Below are 13,615 nucleotides of genomic sequence, written 5' to 3' on the forward strand. Positions count from 1 at the left end.
GGACCATGCACCTTAAACTCTGTAATGCTCTTTTCTCTCTCTCTCTTTTTTCCCACTTAGCAAATAATTCTTCATCCTTCAAGGCCCAGATCAAATGCTACCTCCTCTCAGGCTTTTCCCAAGCCCCACCCCCCCTTATTTATTGCTTCTCCATCTATAATCACTTTATTCATTCCCTTTTATAGTACTAGGTATATTGTATTATAGTCATTTAAAAAAATATGACCTATAATAGTTATTTGTTGCTGTATAACAAATTACTCCAAAACCTAATAGCTTAAATCATAAGCATTTATTACCTCATACTTTCTGTGGACAGGAACATACATGGTTTAGCTGGGTGCCTCTGGATCAAGGTCTCCCATGAAGTGGCAGTCAACTTATCATTTAGGGCTGTGATCTCATCTGAAGGCTCTACAGGAGAGGTTCTAATTCTAAGCTCACTTACATGGTTATGGCAGCATTCATTGCCTCCAAGACTGTTGGACTGAGGCCTCCCTTTATTTGTTGCAATATAGACCTCTCTATAGATCATCTCACAACACAACAGCTGGCTTCCCTTAGAGCGGTTTGTGAGAAAACATAAGAGAGTATGCCAAGGATGCAAGCCACAGTCTTTTTATTACTTAATATTAGAAGGGACATCCCATCACTTCTCATATTCTACTTGATAGAGATGATTCAGTAAGTCCAGCCCATACTCAAGAGGAGAGAATTATATAAGCTTATAAATACCAGGAAGGGGGGGGGGGTTAGTGGCCATCTTACAGGCTGCCTATCACACCTCCTAAACTTGAGCTGCTCGAGGCAGGACCCATGTCTCATTTGTTTTTGAAACTTTATCACTTAGTACAGTTCCTAGCAGTTTGTAGGTGCTCAGTGAATTTGGTCAAATTAGATAGAATTATTTTTCTGTAAGAACCTGATCACAAGCAATAAACTGCAGCCAGAAGAACCCTCAAAAATTGACTAAAAGTGATTTAAAAATCAAACGTAAAACAAAGTGTCACACGCATAGTATCACTCCTCTGCTTCCAGGCACTTCTATGATTTCTTCCCAGTGTCACATAGAAAAGGATAAAAAAAAAAAAAACAAGAAAGTATGTTTTTTCTTTTGACTTGGTAAAACTCAAATATTTTTGAAAGAAATAAATTAGAATACCATCTCATAGGTTCTCAGACAACTCAAGAACTTAGACCACCCATGAATCCATCTTCTAATTCATGGAAGATTGACAGCCAGAGGATACAGGTAATGAAGTATTGATGAATAACTGCTCTTTTCCAACAGCTACCCATCAGTTATGCCACAAAACCCTCAAGAAGGAAGCACAGGGATTACAGAGTCTCTAACATGAGCAACAGTTTTTTCTTCAGGCTCATGTTTCCAAGGAAAACCCAGAGCCTTTAGCCAACACCGATGACTGGATGCTCTTAATGTCCAGAGAGGCCCCAAATGCACAGCCACTGTCAGGGATTCACATCTGATATTGATGTTTGGCTCTGAACAATGATTCAGTCTGGCCTCCACACACTGTTGTGGAGCAAACATCACTGGCAGATGGTTGCCTACAATCTACACTTCCAGCTAAAGTTTTGAAAGTCAAATCAGCCTGAATTGCTTCATTCCAATGGTTACCCTTCCCTCTCCTTCCAACAAAATCCCTTTAATATTTTACTCTGTGGTCTCTCCCTGAATATTTCACCAAGTGCCAAGGTTTCATCTACCACCCACACTGGATTATTTCTAAATCTACATCTCCAGCCTGTCCTCTCTCCTGAATATGTGTTGGTGACCCTCTTCTTCCACTGCTGGCCTTGCAATACCTGCCCACTGTCACATGACCAGCTCGACCCAGATCCAATATTCTTCACGGATGAAAACTTTCCCAAGGCCTCTGTCTGCAGATTCATTGACAGCACATCTGAAGAGGTCCAACTTATTGCATGGGGATAGGTGGTGTGGTCGATGGAAGTGCTTTAGGTTTCTAGATTTCTTTTGCTTTCTGTCATGGTATTGGACTAATACTGGGCTAGCCCAGTGGAAAAGTTGACATGAATCTAGCAGCACTAACTGCTTGTTTTAATTTCCTTCTTAGTTCCTGTTTTCCCTTTGAGTTTTAGCTGGCAACTTTAGAAGCTTTGTTTATCCCACCAACCAGATGGGCAATTTGGGATTAATGATATCTCTAAAAATACTGTTTGTGAGTGGCATAGGCACAGAGCTACAGCTTTATGGATAGCAGGTTTTTATCCTTTCATTTAATGTATTGGAAAACTAGTGCTCAGAGAGGCAAAATGACTTGTCCAAGGGACAAGTGCTCAGATGCTGCAATATATCTCAAATTGTGGTACTTGCTCCATGAGGGCAGGGTTTGGTTTTTCTCGCTGCTGTATCCCCAATGCCTAGAAGAGTGCCCACCACATTCATTTATTCAACAATACTATCGAGGGAATGAATGAATGGATAAATTATCCTTGGTCCTCACCTGCAGTGACTCATTAGGGATGCTGGGATCATTACCATGGCTCTTGACTTCTTTCTAATGCTGTGCCTTGGTCCTCACCTGGGCCAGTCAGGTAAGTTATATAAGTCCAGGTCAAGGCTGACTTATTCCATTATTTCACTCGAAGACGATCAACCACATGCCTTCAGGTTTATAGATGAGACTCTATCTTGGACCATTCTTTTTTTTTTTAAGTTTATTTATTTATTTTGAGAGAGAGAGAGAGAGTGAGAGTGAGCAGGGGAAGGTCAGAGAGACAGCGAGAGAGAGAATCCCAAGCAGGCTCTGAGCTGTCAGCACTGAGCCTGATGAGGGGCTTAAACTCATGAACTGTGAGATCATGACCTGAGCCAAAGTCAAGAGTCAGATGCTTAACAGACTGAGCCACCCAGGTGCCCTGTCTTGAACTATTCTTGACCATGAAAACTTGGAGGGGGGTAGGATTTCTAGGGCACTTTGAGAATGATGCCACAAGCCCTTAGCTGTTTAGCCCACTAAATGTGCCTCTAATGCTTTTGCATGAATATGCTTTATATAGTTATTGATAATAATGACCAGTGTACAATGTCTGTGGTTTGCCTTGCACAAGACATCTGGGTGCCCTAGAGTTTGGCAGCTTTGAGGGAGGATGAGCAGACCTCTATGACTAGTTGAACCTGCTGCACAGTGAAGTGTTGCCCAAGCAAAAGGCAGCTATGGCTCATACCATCATTTATTTTTAATGCGTGTTTGTCTGTTTGGTCTTTACCCTTTCTACTCTCCTTCTCTTCTTTGTCTTCTTTGAAATACATTAAAAACGATGAGGAAAAAAGGGAGCCACACGGGTGCCTCTGGAATGCTATTGTGTCATTGATTTGTGGATGTCTTAGCGTTAGAAGTAACGCTGGGGCAGATGAGAGTTGAACCTGCAGACCACTACAGAAGTTTACAAAGCAGGGCCTGGGAAATAAGCTATGTGAAGAAGCAGTGCCTGGTTAACATACTTGTCATAATATGTGTGTGCAGGGGTTGAATTCTCAATTGCTCAGAATTGACTATCCCCTTTACAGATGAAGTATAATGATTCAGAGCCTCATTCCCTCTACCTGACAAGCTGAGTCTCAGAGTGGAGGGGGGTGGAAAGGAGAGAGCGAGAGAAATAGAGGGAGGGGGAGACAGAGACAGAGACAGAGAGAGACAGAGAGGAGTGAGGGAGAGAGAATAAGTGAGAATGAATGGATCTGATTGAATGAGAGGCTTCCCAGAGTGAGCTAGTAATATTTTTTTCTCCTCAAATTACTCTTTAGCATGGATGATTCCAATTTGACTGCACTTTGCATAATTCTTCAGCTAAAGCTTCTTACATATTTTTGCAATATGTAAATATTAGAAACTTTATGTGTGTATGAATATAGGAAACTGTTAGAAATTTGAGCCAAATTATTTTTTAATGAATGCCCATGGAGACTTGATTTTGGTGCTATTTCAGACTGGAATTGATCCTACATATTTTATACAATGTAATTTCTATAAACTAAGCATCAGACCAACGAGTGCAATTTGAGGCTTGCACTTACTTGCCTGGAAATCATGGATATTTAGGTTTTTCTTTCCTGGGAAATTGGTTTTTAAGAGATCAACACTGATAAATAAGGAAATAAAATATAATTAGGTGTTTATAATTTCACAATGAATAAATAATAGACTATGCTAGTTCCACAGTTATTTGTATCTGTTTTATTTATATTTTTAGCACATAGCTAGCAAGATAATGCTGTGGGTTTTTTTTTTTTCTGGAGCTGTCATTTAATCAGCAATGTGGCTTAGCCTAGTCCAAATTCAATATTGGTGATGATGAAGTAAAAAACTCTCTTGATAAGGGTCATAATATAAGAGATATGTGTCACAGCACTCTGTCCAGCTTTGCCCAGGGTTTGTTGAAAATGAACTGTGTTTTTCTCACTGTGCTGCATATCTGTAGAGTGATATTGACTGGTTAATGACTTCTGGTAACTTCTAAGTCACAATCGTAATGTGAGCTTAATCAACAAGGTATACTTAGATATTTTCGTCTCTGAAAGGTTGGAAATACCCATGTGTGTGGGCAGTTGTATATGAGCATGTGTAGGAAGAGATGTGAGTGTGAAACTGGTTTTTGCCTGGATATTTATCTGTGTGCCTTCTCGCTCAAATACCATGAAATCCCGTTTGCTGTCCCCGGAACATTCTCCGTAGCTAGTCCAGGGGTTCTGAGAAGTCATGAGCTGTGTTCTTCAAGTGGCGAGGGAGTTGTCACTGCTTTCAGATGCCAGCCCTCTCTTTTTTTTACTGAGCTCGGTAGGTTATAGTGCATTCACCTTAGTCTCATTCACTCTCTTAGTCTCTTCTTTTCTTAGAAGCTTCTTAAATCCTACTGGTTTCCCTTTTCTTGCTACCTTCTGCAATAGCACCCTGGAGCCAAATTCCTATTGTCTGAAAACACTGTTCAGAAGTTAGGTTTCTAGCACGTGGTGACCATGTGTTAAATTTTTTTCAACTTTTACAGAGGATGGAGGTCAATTTTGGAAGGAGTTAGAGCTGGATTAGGAATGCATCTTCACACCAAGTCACTATAGGACCAACTAAATAAGCAGGCAGAAGATTTACTGAGCCCTCCCGATGGAAGAAATTTGGTGGAACACTCAGGAAGGACTTGGTTTCTAATGATCTGGCTGGGATGAGTCATTCACACTGCAGCACTTTCTAAATTCATTTTGGTAATTGGAATCTTATAAATGTCCTGTTGATTCATCTCGCCCACAGAGACCTGGGAAGGGTTGTTTCCCCTTCACTCCATAGGGCTATTTAAATAGCAATACAGGTATTCCTTGCTTTAAGGAGGCTGGAGATAAGAAAAACTAAATTTCCAAGCAAATGCCTTACAGAATGATAGTTAACTTTACAAAAGAGTTGAAATGGGCATCTTTAAGTAGCAAGTGACTATAAGTAAAAATTTTTTTTACACCAATGTGTCTCTTTTTTCTACCCTTGAATTGGAAGACTATATCTACTGTCTTACTTCCAAGGATTTTAGAAGGTAGTTCTGGGCAAAAATGAGGAGTTTTCGGACTCAAACTCAGGAATGGGTTACTAGCATTTTCCTTAGAAACTTTTTCCTTTGTCCAACAGTATGCATTATTTCAGTCATTTCTATGGTAGATAAGAATTTGTATTCTTACAGTTTTATCTAGCAAATGACTTTTCCAGTTATTAGAGACAGGCAACAGGCAGTCAACTTGTCGTGACAACACAGAGGATTTAGTTTTAGACATAATTTTTGCACCTGCTAATGGCTGCTTGTGTGACTTAACTTCTTTTGCCTCACCCTCCCCAGCTAAGACGTTGCATTCTATACTTTCCTCTTGATCTTCAGTGATGCCTTGAATTTTGAGCTGACAGAGCTCTGTAGCTAGTGCTGAGGCTAATCCTACTTCTGCATTTTACTGGGGGTGTTAGGAGTCGGGGGTAGGCTGTGTGAGCTTTGTTCCCTTTGGGGACCCTGATGACTTTCTCAAGACAGAAACACAGAAAAAGCCCATAGGATATTTTCAGAGACTTCCAACAGGAGTTTCCAGAAACTACTTGCTACTGTTCACTGGTCCAAAGCTATTCCAGAAAATGTCTTCAGAGCTTGGCACAGTGGTCTAAGAGAACTTGAATATAGAATTAGCTCTTAATAAATATTTGTGGAATGTTGTTGGCACAAACAACACATGCCACCCTCCATCCCTACCCACAGAGGCAGCCCCACATGCACATTTGGCTACTGAATTCCATGTCATGTTCTGGAATGTGCTGACCTTCCTTCCTAGGGAAGATGACACTCCTGGAGTGTTACTATTAGTAGGGCAGCTTTTGCTCTGATCTGTCAACACTCCCTCACTCTGGGTCTTTATTAAGCAATGATAAACTCAAGAACCTGTGGAAGTCAACACAACTGACCACCCTTTCTCCTTGAAATCTCTTCTTTTGTCTGCTCTGACCCCATGCTTGCATAGTTTGTATCTACCTCCCTGGCCATCCTTCCCAGTCTCCTCTCTTGGTTCTTTCTTTTCATTGTTAAATAGTTGAGTTCTGTATGTGCAGTCCTAGACCTTTTTCTCTCCCTTCTGTTCTCTCCTCATCCTTTCTCTTCCCTTTGCCCTTCTCTTCGATGACTTCATTAATTCTCATTGTTTCGATGACCACCTGTTTAGCAATGGCTCCTAAATTTATATGTCTAGTCCATGTTTCTCTCTTGAGTTATAAATCCATATATTTGACTCTCCACTTGACATTTCTACCAGAAGTCTCCCAAACTTCCCAAGTTCAACATGCCCCAGACAGAGGGAAGACCTCTCTCCCTGCTCTGCATCAAGTCCTTCTATGCTTATTATAGTCTTTCTCGTCTGAGTAAAGCTATTGCATAACCCACCCAGGTTCTTAGATCCAGAACCTTGAGAATATTCTCATCATCTCTTTCTCCCCACACTCCCAACATTCAAACAGTTGTTGAGTCCTATCAGTGATTTCTTTAATACTCTGAAATCTCCACCTTAGCTTAACCATCCTTGTCTCTCTCCCAGTAGCTTCTGACTGGCTTCCTGGCAGCAATTCTTGTACCTCCCTTTCCCCCTGTTCCCCAACACATTCTTTTCTTAGACAGCAGCTTCTTCCTTCCTACCTTCCTTTTTGATGATTTGAATCTTTATTTGTGCTTTCCTTATTTAAAAATATCCTTTCAACTTTCTATTTTGAAATGATGATAGCTTCTTAGAAAGTTACAAAAATATATTACACAGAGGTCCCGTGCACCCTTTGCTCTGTTTCTCCCCATGGTACCGGCTTACATAACTATAGTACACTCTCAAAGCCAGGCAACTGACATCGATGCAATTATTCACATTTTACTGGTTTTACAGGCATACACATGCATGAGTACTCATGTGTGTATATGTACGGCTCTATGCAATCTTCCACATATGTAATCGCCACCACCATCAAGGTACAGACTGCTTCATCACCCCAAAGGTCTCTCATGCTAAAGAATGCTCCTTTAAAACACAGTGTGATCCAGTCAACGCCTTGCTTAAAACCCTTTAATGATTTTCAAGCCCCGAATCCTTAAATAAGGGCTCTAGGTCCCTGTGTAATCTGGCTCCAGGTACCCCTCTAGCTGCCTCTCACCCTCCCTCCTCCAAACCAGCTAAGTCCTCTTTATCTGTCAGGTATCAGCTTAAAGATCTTGCTTGGATGGTTTCCTTGACATCTCTGACTAGGTGAGGTTCTACTGTGGTTTGTTTCATTATGATTTTCCTTCATGGAACCTATCACACAACGGTAAGTGTGCATGTAGCTTATTAATTTGAGTTCTCTCTGGCTGCATTAGAGGGGTTTGGGGTGCCTTGCTCACCACTGTATCTTTTTTTGTCTAATGCAATGAGTGGCCTAGCAGGTGCTCAGGGAATGCCTGTTAAGTTAATGAACAATTATCTCAAGACAGCTGGTTGTGGCTGGGATGAAGCCACAGAACTGGGCAAAATCGACTTGCATATATGGGTATCTGCTCCGTGGACTCATCTTCAACCTACCCAGGGGTGCCCTGTCTGAGAACCTGGACATCCACAGCCCATACCACTCAGAACCTCAAGCTGTGTTTTCTCTCTCATTCCCACCCCAGTATTCTTTCTGGGAGATTGGAATTGAGAACAACCCTGTGTCGTTCTTAGACAGATCTTTGAGATGTTTTCAAGAATATCAGCTGGATATTCATCTGGGCTTGTTTCTCTCTGGGTCATTGCCATGGTGGCACTTTGAGAGCCTTATTAATTCAGAGCTGTGGGAACTTCTAAGTTGGATGGCACCTGGTGAGTCCTTGAAAAGCTTTTAGATCTGCCCTCTCTCGATGCTTCTGTGTGTTCCTTGCTAAGTGTCCCCCGTGCTCCGCACTGATGAGTCATTTCCATCCCCACTCTTATTCTCTCAGAGAGGACTCCGTGAGATTTATATTTGTGGATGCTCATATTTGAAGGATCCTTATGTTGACTGAATAGACAGCATGTTCCCGAATGACCACAATGTAACCAGCCCTCTGAATATTTGGAAGGGAGGAAATGGGGACCTCCTGCTGGGATGTGGCTTTGCCAAGGGGTGGTGCTACCATGTGGGGTCCTGACTATCTGTGGAGGGTACTAGGTTGGTAGGACTGGCTCTGACTGGTGTCCCCTCTCTTTAGTATTCTTCTTTGGGAGAACACGTTCCCTTACAAGCAAGAAGCAATGCAATACACTATGTGGTGGGTTTGGTGGAGCTGGGGGCTCTGGAAAAGGGTGAACCCCCAGCAGAGCTCCCAGTTCTTTTGTGACAGAGTCAGTCATGGACATTGCCTTGGGTGCTGTGGGCAGATTCCTGCAAAACCTGGGAACATCACCCAAGTTTCTCTTCCCTGCCAAATAGAAGGCCAAGAGTCTTCACATTCTATGGCTCATAGCTGCTCTCTCAGGGCTGGCATCTCTCTTTTGGGTGTGCCATGGCTGCAAAGAGAATCCAGCCCTTCATGCCAAGCCTTGGATGATGGGCCACTGGGACTGTGCGCTCTTAGGTCACAGCTTAATGTCCATCCCCAATTAGTGTCCGCCCCTGATTTGCTAATGGTTTGGCTAACATGATACTTGGGATGGAGAAGAGTAAGGACCAGTGGATAGACCTGGTCATTGTGATGCTATGGTACACTTTTTTGCCCTGCCTGCCAGGCCGCTCTCCTCCATGGTTCCTGTTACCGTGCAGGGCGTGAACTTCTACTAGTGTCCTGGGTGTGGGCATGGATTCTTTACATAGCAGTGCAGTGCTATTTCACAGAGCCCCTGAACTCTGCCCTGGGAAAGCTCACACGCTCCTTCTGACCTCCTCCCTGTGCCTGGAGGCAGTGTGAATGTGGACAACTGTGCAGGTTGGAAGGCCTAGCTCCAAACAGCTCTTATGTGTTGCTCCTGTCACGGTTGATGCTGAGGTTTGGGTCGAAATGCTGGTGACTTTCATGGTGCTGCCTTGTACAGTACACTCCACAATTTCCCTTTTCTTCCTCTCCGATCGCCACTTTCTGTCCTCATCGACCGGTTACACCTTCAAGGGGACGCGACTCTTAGGGCAAGAGGACGTGGATGGCATCTTTCCCCGGTAACAGGGTTAATGCCAATATCTCTCTTGGGCCTTGATCTGATGTAACTGCAGGTGGCTGTGAGGGGTGTGGGTAGGGGCCCAGTTTTTCCCCAGCCTGTGCTACCTGCCCTTCCTCTAAGTTGGGCATAAATGTGTTTTTGGTTAAAGTGATGTTGAGGGGTGACAGGTCAGATCCTGTGGCCCTTATGCTGCCATTTCTGCTTCTTGCAGGTCACCCAACCTGCCTGCAGTTCACCCTGAACATGACTGAGGCCGTCAAGACCTACAAGTGGCAGTGCATAGAGTGCAAATCCTGCATCCTTTGTGGGACCTCGGAGAATGATGTGAGTTTGGGACTTCCCTTGCAGGAGGGAGAAATCCAAGGGTCTGGGAATCCTTAGAGGGGTGGAAAAGAAGGAAGGAATCTTGTCACTGGGCTCCTGGGGAAAATGTCAGAACCCCTCCTTGCCCAACAGGGACCTTGGGTGCTCTCTGTGCCTGTGGAGGGAGGTGTAGGAGGTGACAGCCAGAGGCTACCTCACTGCCACTTTCCCTTGAGGGTTCAGTGACAGACAGTGGTGCCCACTGCTTATGGTTGGGATGTGCCTGACCATTTACGCCATGTTCCAGAGTACGTGATCTCATTGGGTCTAAACGTTAACTCTAATAAATGCAGAATTTAAAAAAAACACACTTTTTGTTATAGACGATTTCAAACTTATACAAAGGTACAGAAAATAATGAAACTGATAGACCCTACCACCAGCTTCAACTATGATCAATATCCTCCCACATCCTCCCACATAATCCCGGTCATAATATCACTTTACCTGTAAATATTTCATGTTTCCCCAAAAGATAAGGACTTACTTTTTAACAAGAGTGACAAAAATGTTGACATAACTAAAAAAGAATCAATAATTCCTTAATATAACCAAACATCCAGTTAACATTCCTATTGCCGCAATTGTCTTCAGTGTTGCCTTGCCTTAAACTGTCTTAAATGTTTTTTTATTGTAGCTCGTTTATTTGAATTGGGATCCAGATAAGGCTCATACATTGCCATTAGTTGATATGTCTTTAAAGTTTCTTTTAACATGTATGTTTCCCCTCCATTTTGCTCTCTTTTTTCCCTCCTTGAATTTTTGTTTAAGAAATCAGTTAATTTGTTGAGCCGAGTTTCCCAGGACTGTATTTTTACTGACTACATCCCTATACTGGTGTTTGACATTTCCCTCTGTCTCTTATATCTCTTGTATATTGGTGCTTAGAACTAGAATCCTCATCAAATTCAGGCTCTTATATTAAAAAATATATATTATAATATAGTATATATGGGAATTGATTATATATATATATATATATATATATATATATATATATATACTCATACACACACACACATATATATCTCAAGACTACTTCATAAGTAGTGTGTATTCTTTTATCAGGAAGTATTTAATGCCTGGTATATTTCTTTTTGTGAATGTGGAAGCTATTGATGATCTTCAACTTGATTGATTATTTTTTAAATGTTTATTATTTTTGAGAGAGATAGTGGAGTGAATAAGCACAAGCGGGGAAGGGGCAGAGAGAGAGGGAGAGAGGGAATCCGAAGCAGGCTCTACACTGTCAGCGCAGAGCCTGACATGGGGCTTGAACCCATGAACCGTGAGACCATGACCTGAGCCAAAATCAAGAGTCAGACACCCAACCACTGAGCCACTCAGGTGCCCCTAGACTGACTGTGTCATTAGAGGTTGCAAAATAGTGATATTCTTATTTTATAATTTCTTCTTTGTTTACTAGCTGGAGTAGAATTACTGCAAAGAGAAACTTTTCCAAACTTATATTTGGTTACTCTCAAGTTTAGATTATATAGAAAAGGTAGGATAAATGCTTGGTTCTTTCCCTTTATTTATCAGTTTTCAAAATCACAAGGTAGTTTCAACACCTATTCGTGACTTAAAAAAAAAAAACACTCAACAAATCAGGAATTGTGGGATATTTTTTTAAAATTTTTTTTAACGTTTATTTATTTTTGAAACAGAGAGAGACAGAGCATGAACAGGGGAGGGGCAGAGAGAGAGGGAGACACAGAATCGGAAGCAGGCTCCAGGTTCTGAGCCATCAGCCCAGAGCCCGACGCGGGGCTCGAACTCGCGGACCGCGAGATAGTGACCTGAGCTGAAGTCGGATGCTTAACCGACTGAGCCACCCAGGCGCCCCTGTGGGATATTTCTTAATATGATAAACTTGTTATACCTTAGAACTAAATCCATTATTTTATTTAATGGGGAAACACTAGAGGCATTTCTACTAAGATCAGGAACCAAGTAAGGATGCCCACTATTTCCATGACTATTTGCCATCATTCTAGAGATATTAACTAATGTGATTAGACAAGAGAAATCAACTACTGGTATAAGAATGGTAACACAGTAGCAAAACTCCAATTCACAAACTAGAATAGTATATCTGGAAAACCCTAGAGAAGCAAGGATAAAGTTACCTCAAACATTAAAGGTAGCAGGATGTTATCTGCTGATAAAATTACCACACAAAAATTAATAGCCTTCACGTGCACAAATAACAGCCAGTTAGGATACAATAGTACAGCAATCCCATTTACAATAGCAACAAAGAAGAAATACTTAGAAATAAGCTTAATGATAATGTGTAAATCCCATATAAAGGGAAAAAGAAAGGTTTTTTTGAAAAAACAAAAACAGGTTTGAAACCCTTTTGAAAAAGCCCAGAAGTAGACTTGAGCAAATGGAAAGACATTTTTGCGATCTTGGATAGAATGATTCAACATTAGAAAGATGTCAGTTCTTCCTGAGTTTACAAATTTAATTCAAACCCAATAAAAATACCAAACAAGCTCTTCTATGGAATTAGACAAATTGATGCTAAAGTTCATGTGGAAAAATAAATATGCAAGAATAGTCAAGAAAACACTGAAAACAACAAATTATGAGTGGAGACTAGCCCTATCAGTTATTATTTATTTACTATAAAGCCTCTAGTTAAAACAATATAGACAAATAGACTAATGGAATAGAAAAGAAACCCATAGATTGACCCAGCTATCTATGGACCTTTGGTATTAGGATAAAGGTTGCCTCTAATTACATTTTCATGAATGGTGCTGACACAATAGGGTAATCATTTTGTAAAAGATAAAATTAAGTCCATATCTCACATAATATATAAGAATAGTCTGTAAATGGACTGGGGATCTAAATATAAAAAATAAAACCACGTTAGTATTAGAAGAAAACATGGGTGAATTCCTCTTTAGTCTAAATATCAGGAAAGATTTTTCTGTGACTCAGAATTAAGAAGCAATAAAAGAAAACACTGACAGATTTGGCTACAGAAAAACTTGCATAGTAGGGTTGCCTGGGTGGCTCAGTCGGTTAGGCGTCTGACTCTTGATTTTGGCTCAGGTCATAATCTAACTGTTCGTGCGTTTGAGCCCTGCGTCAGGCTCTGTGCTGACAGTGCAGAGCCTGCCTGGAATTCTCTTTCTTCCAATCTCTGCCTCTCCGCTGCTCCTGTTCTAAATCCCTTTGTCTCTCTCTGTCTCTCTCAAAATGAATAAACATTAAAAAAAATTGCATAGTAAAAAACCATGATAAAGTAAAAAGACAGCTAACAAACTGGGAGGATATATTTGCAGCATATGCCACAAATAAAGAGCTAATACCCCTAACATATAAAGAACTCTTAACATTTGAGGGACAAGGGACCAGAGACCTGATAGAAAATGGGAGGTGGAGGGGGTGGGCTAGATGGGTGATGGGCATTAAGGAGGGCACTTGTTAGGATGACCACTGGGTGTTCCATGTCAGTGATGAATCACTAAGTTCTACTCCTGAAACCAATACTACACTGTATGTTAAACTCGAATTTAAATAAATAAATTAAAAACAAAGACAATGGGTAAA

General features: G+C 41.4%; 1 protein-coding gene across 1 annotated transcript in view; it reads left to right on the forward strand.

Moving 5' to 3' along the window:
- The window catches only part of DPF3 (double PHD fingers 3), a 174,552-nt gene that overhangs the window by 153,494 nt on the left and 7,443 nt on the right, over positions 1–13,615 (forward strand). Inside the window, 1 exon segment of the mRNA XM_047079406.1 lies at positions 9,894–10,006. Within this exon segment, the coding sequence (XP_046935362.1) occupies positions 9,894–10,006 (113 nt within the window).

The sequence above is a fragment of the Lynx rufus genome, unplaced genomic scaffold (assembly GCF_022079265.1).
Source record: "Lynx rufus isolate CCGP_SWC_20201006 ecotype Redwood Valley unplaced genomic scaffold, mLynRuf1.p SCAF_17, whole genome shotgun sequence".
Lineage (NCBI taxonomy): Eukaryota > Metazoa > Chordata > Mammalia > Carnivora > Felidae > Lynx > Lynx rufus.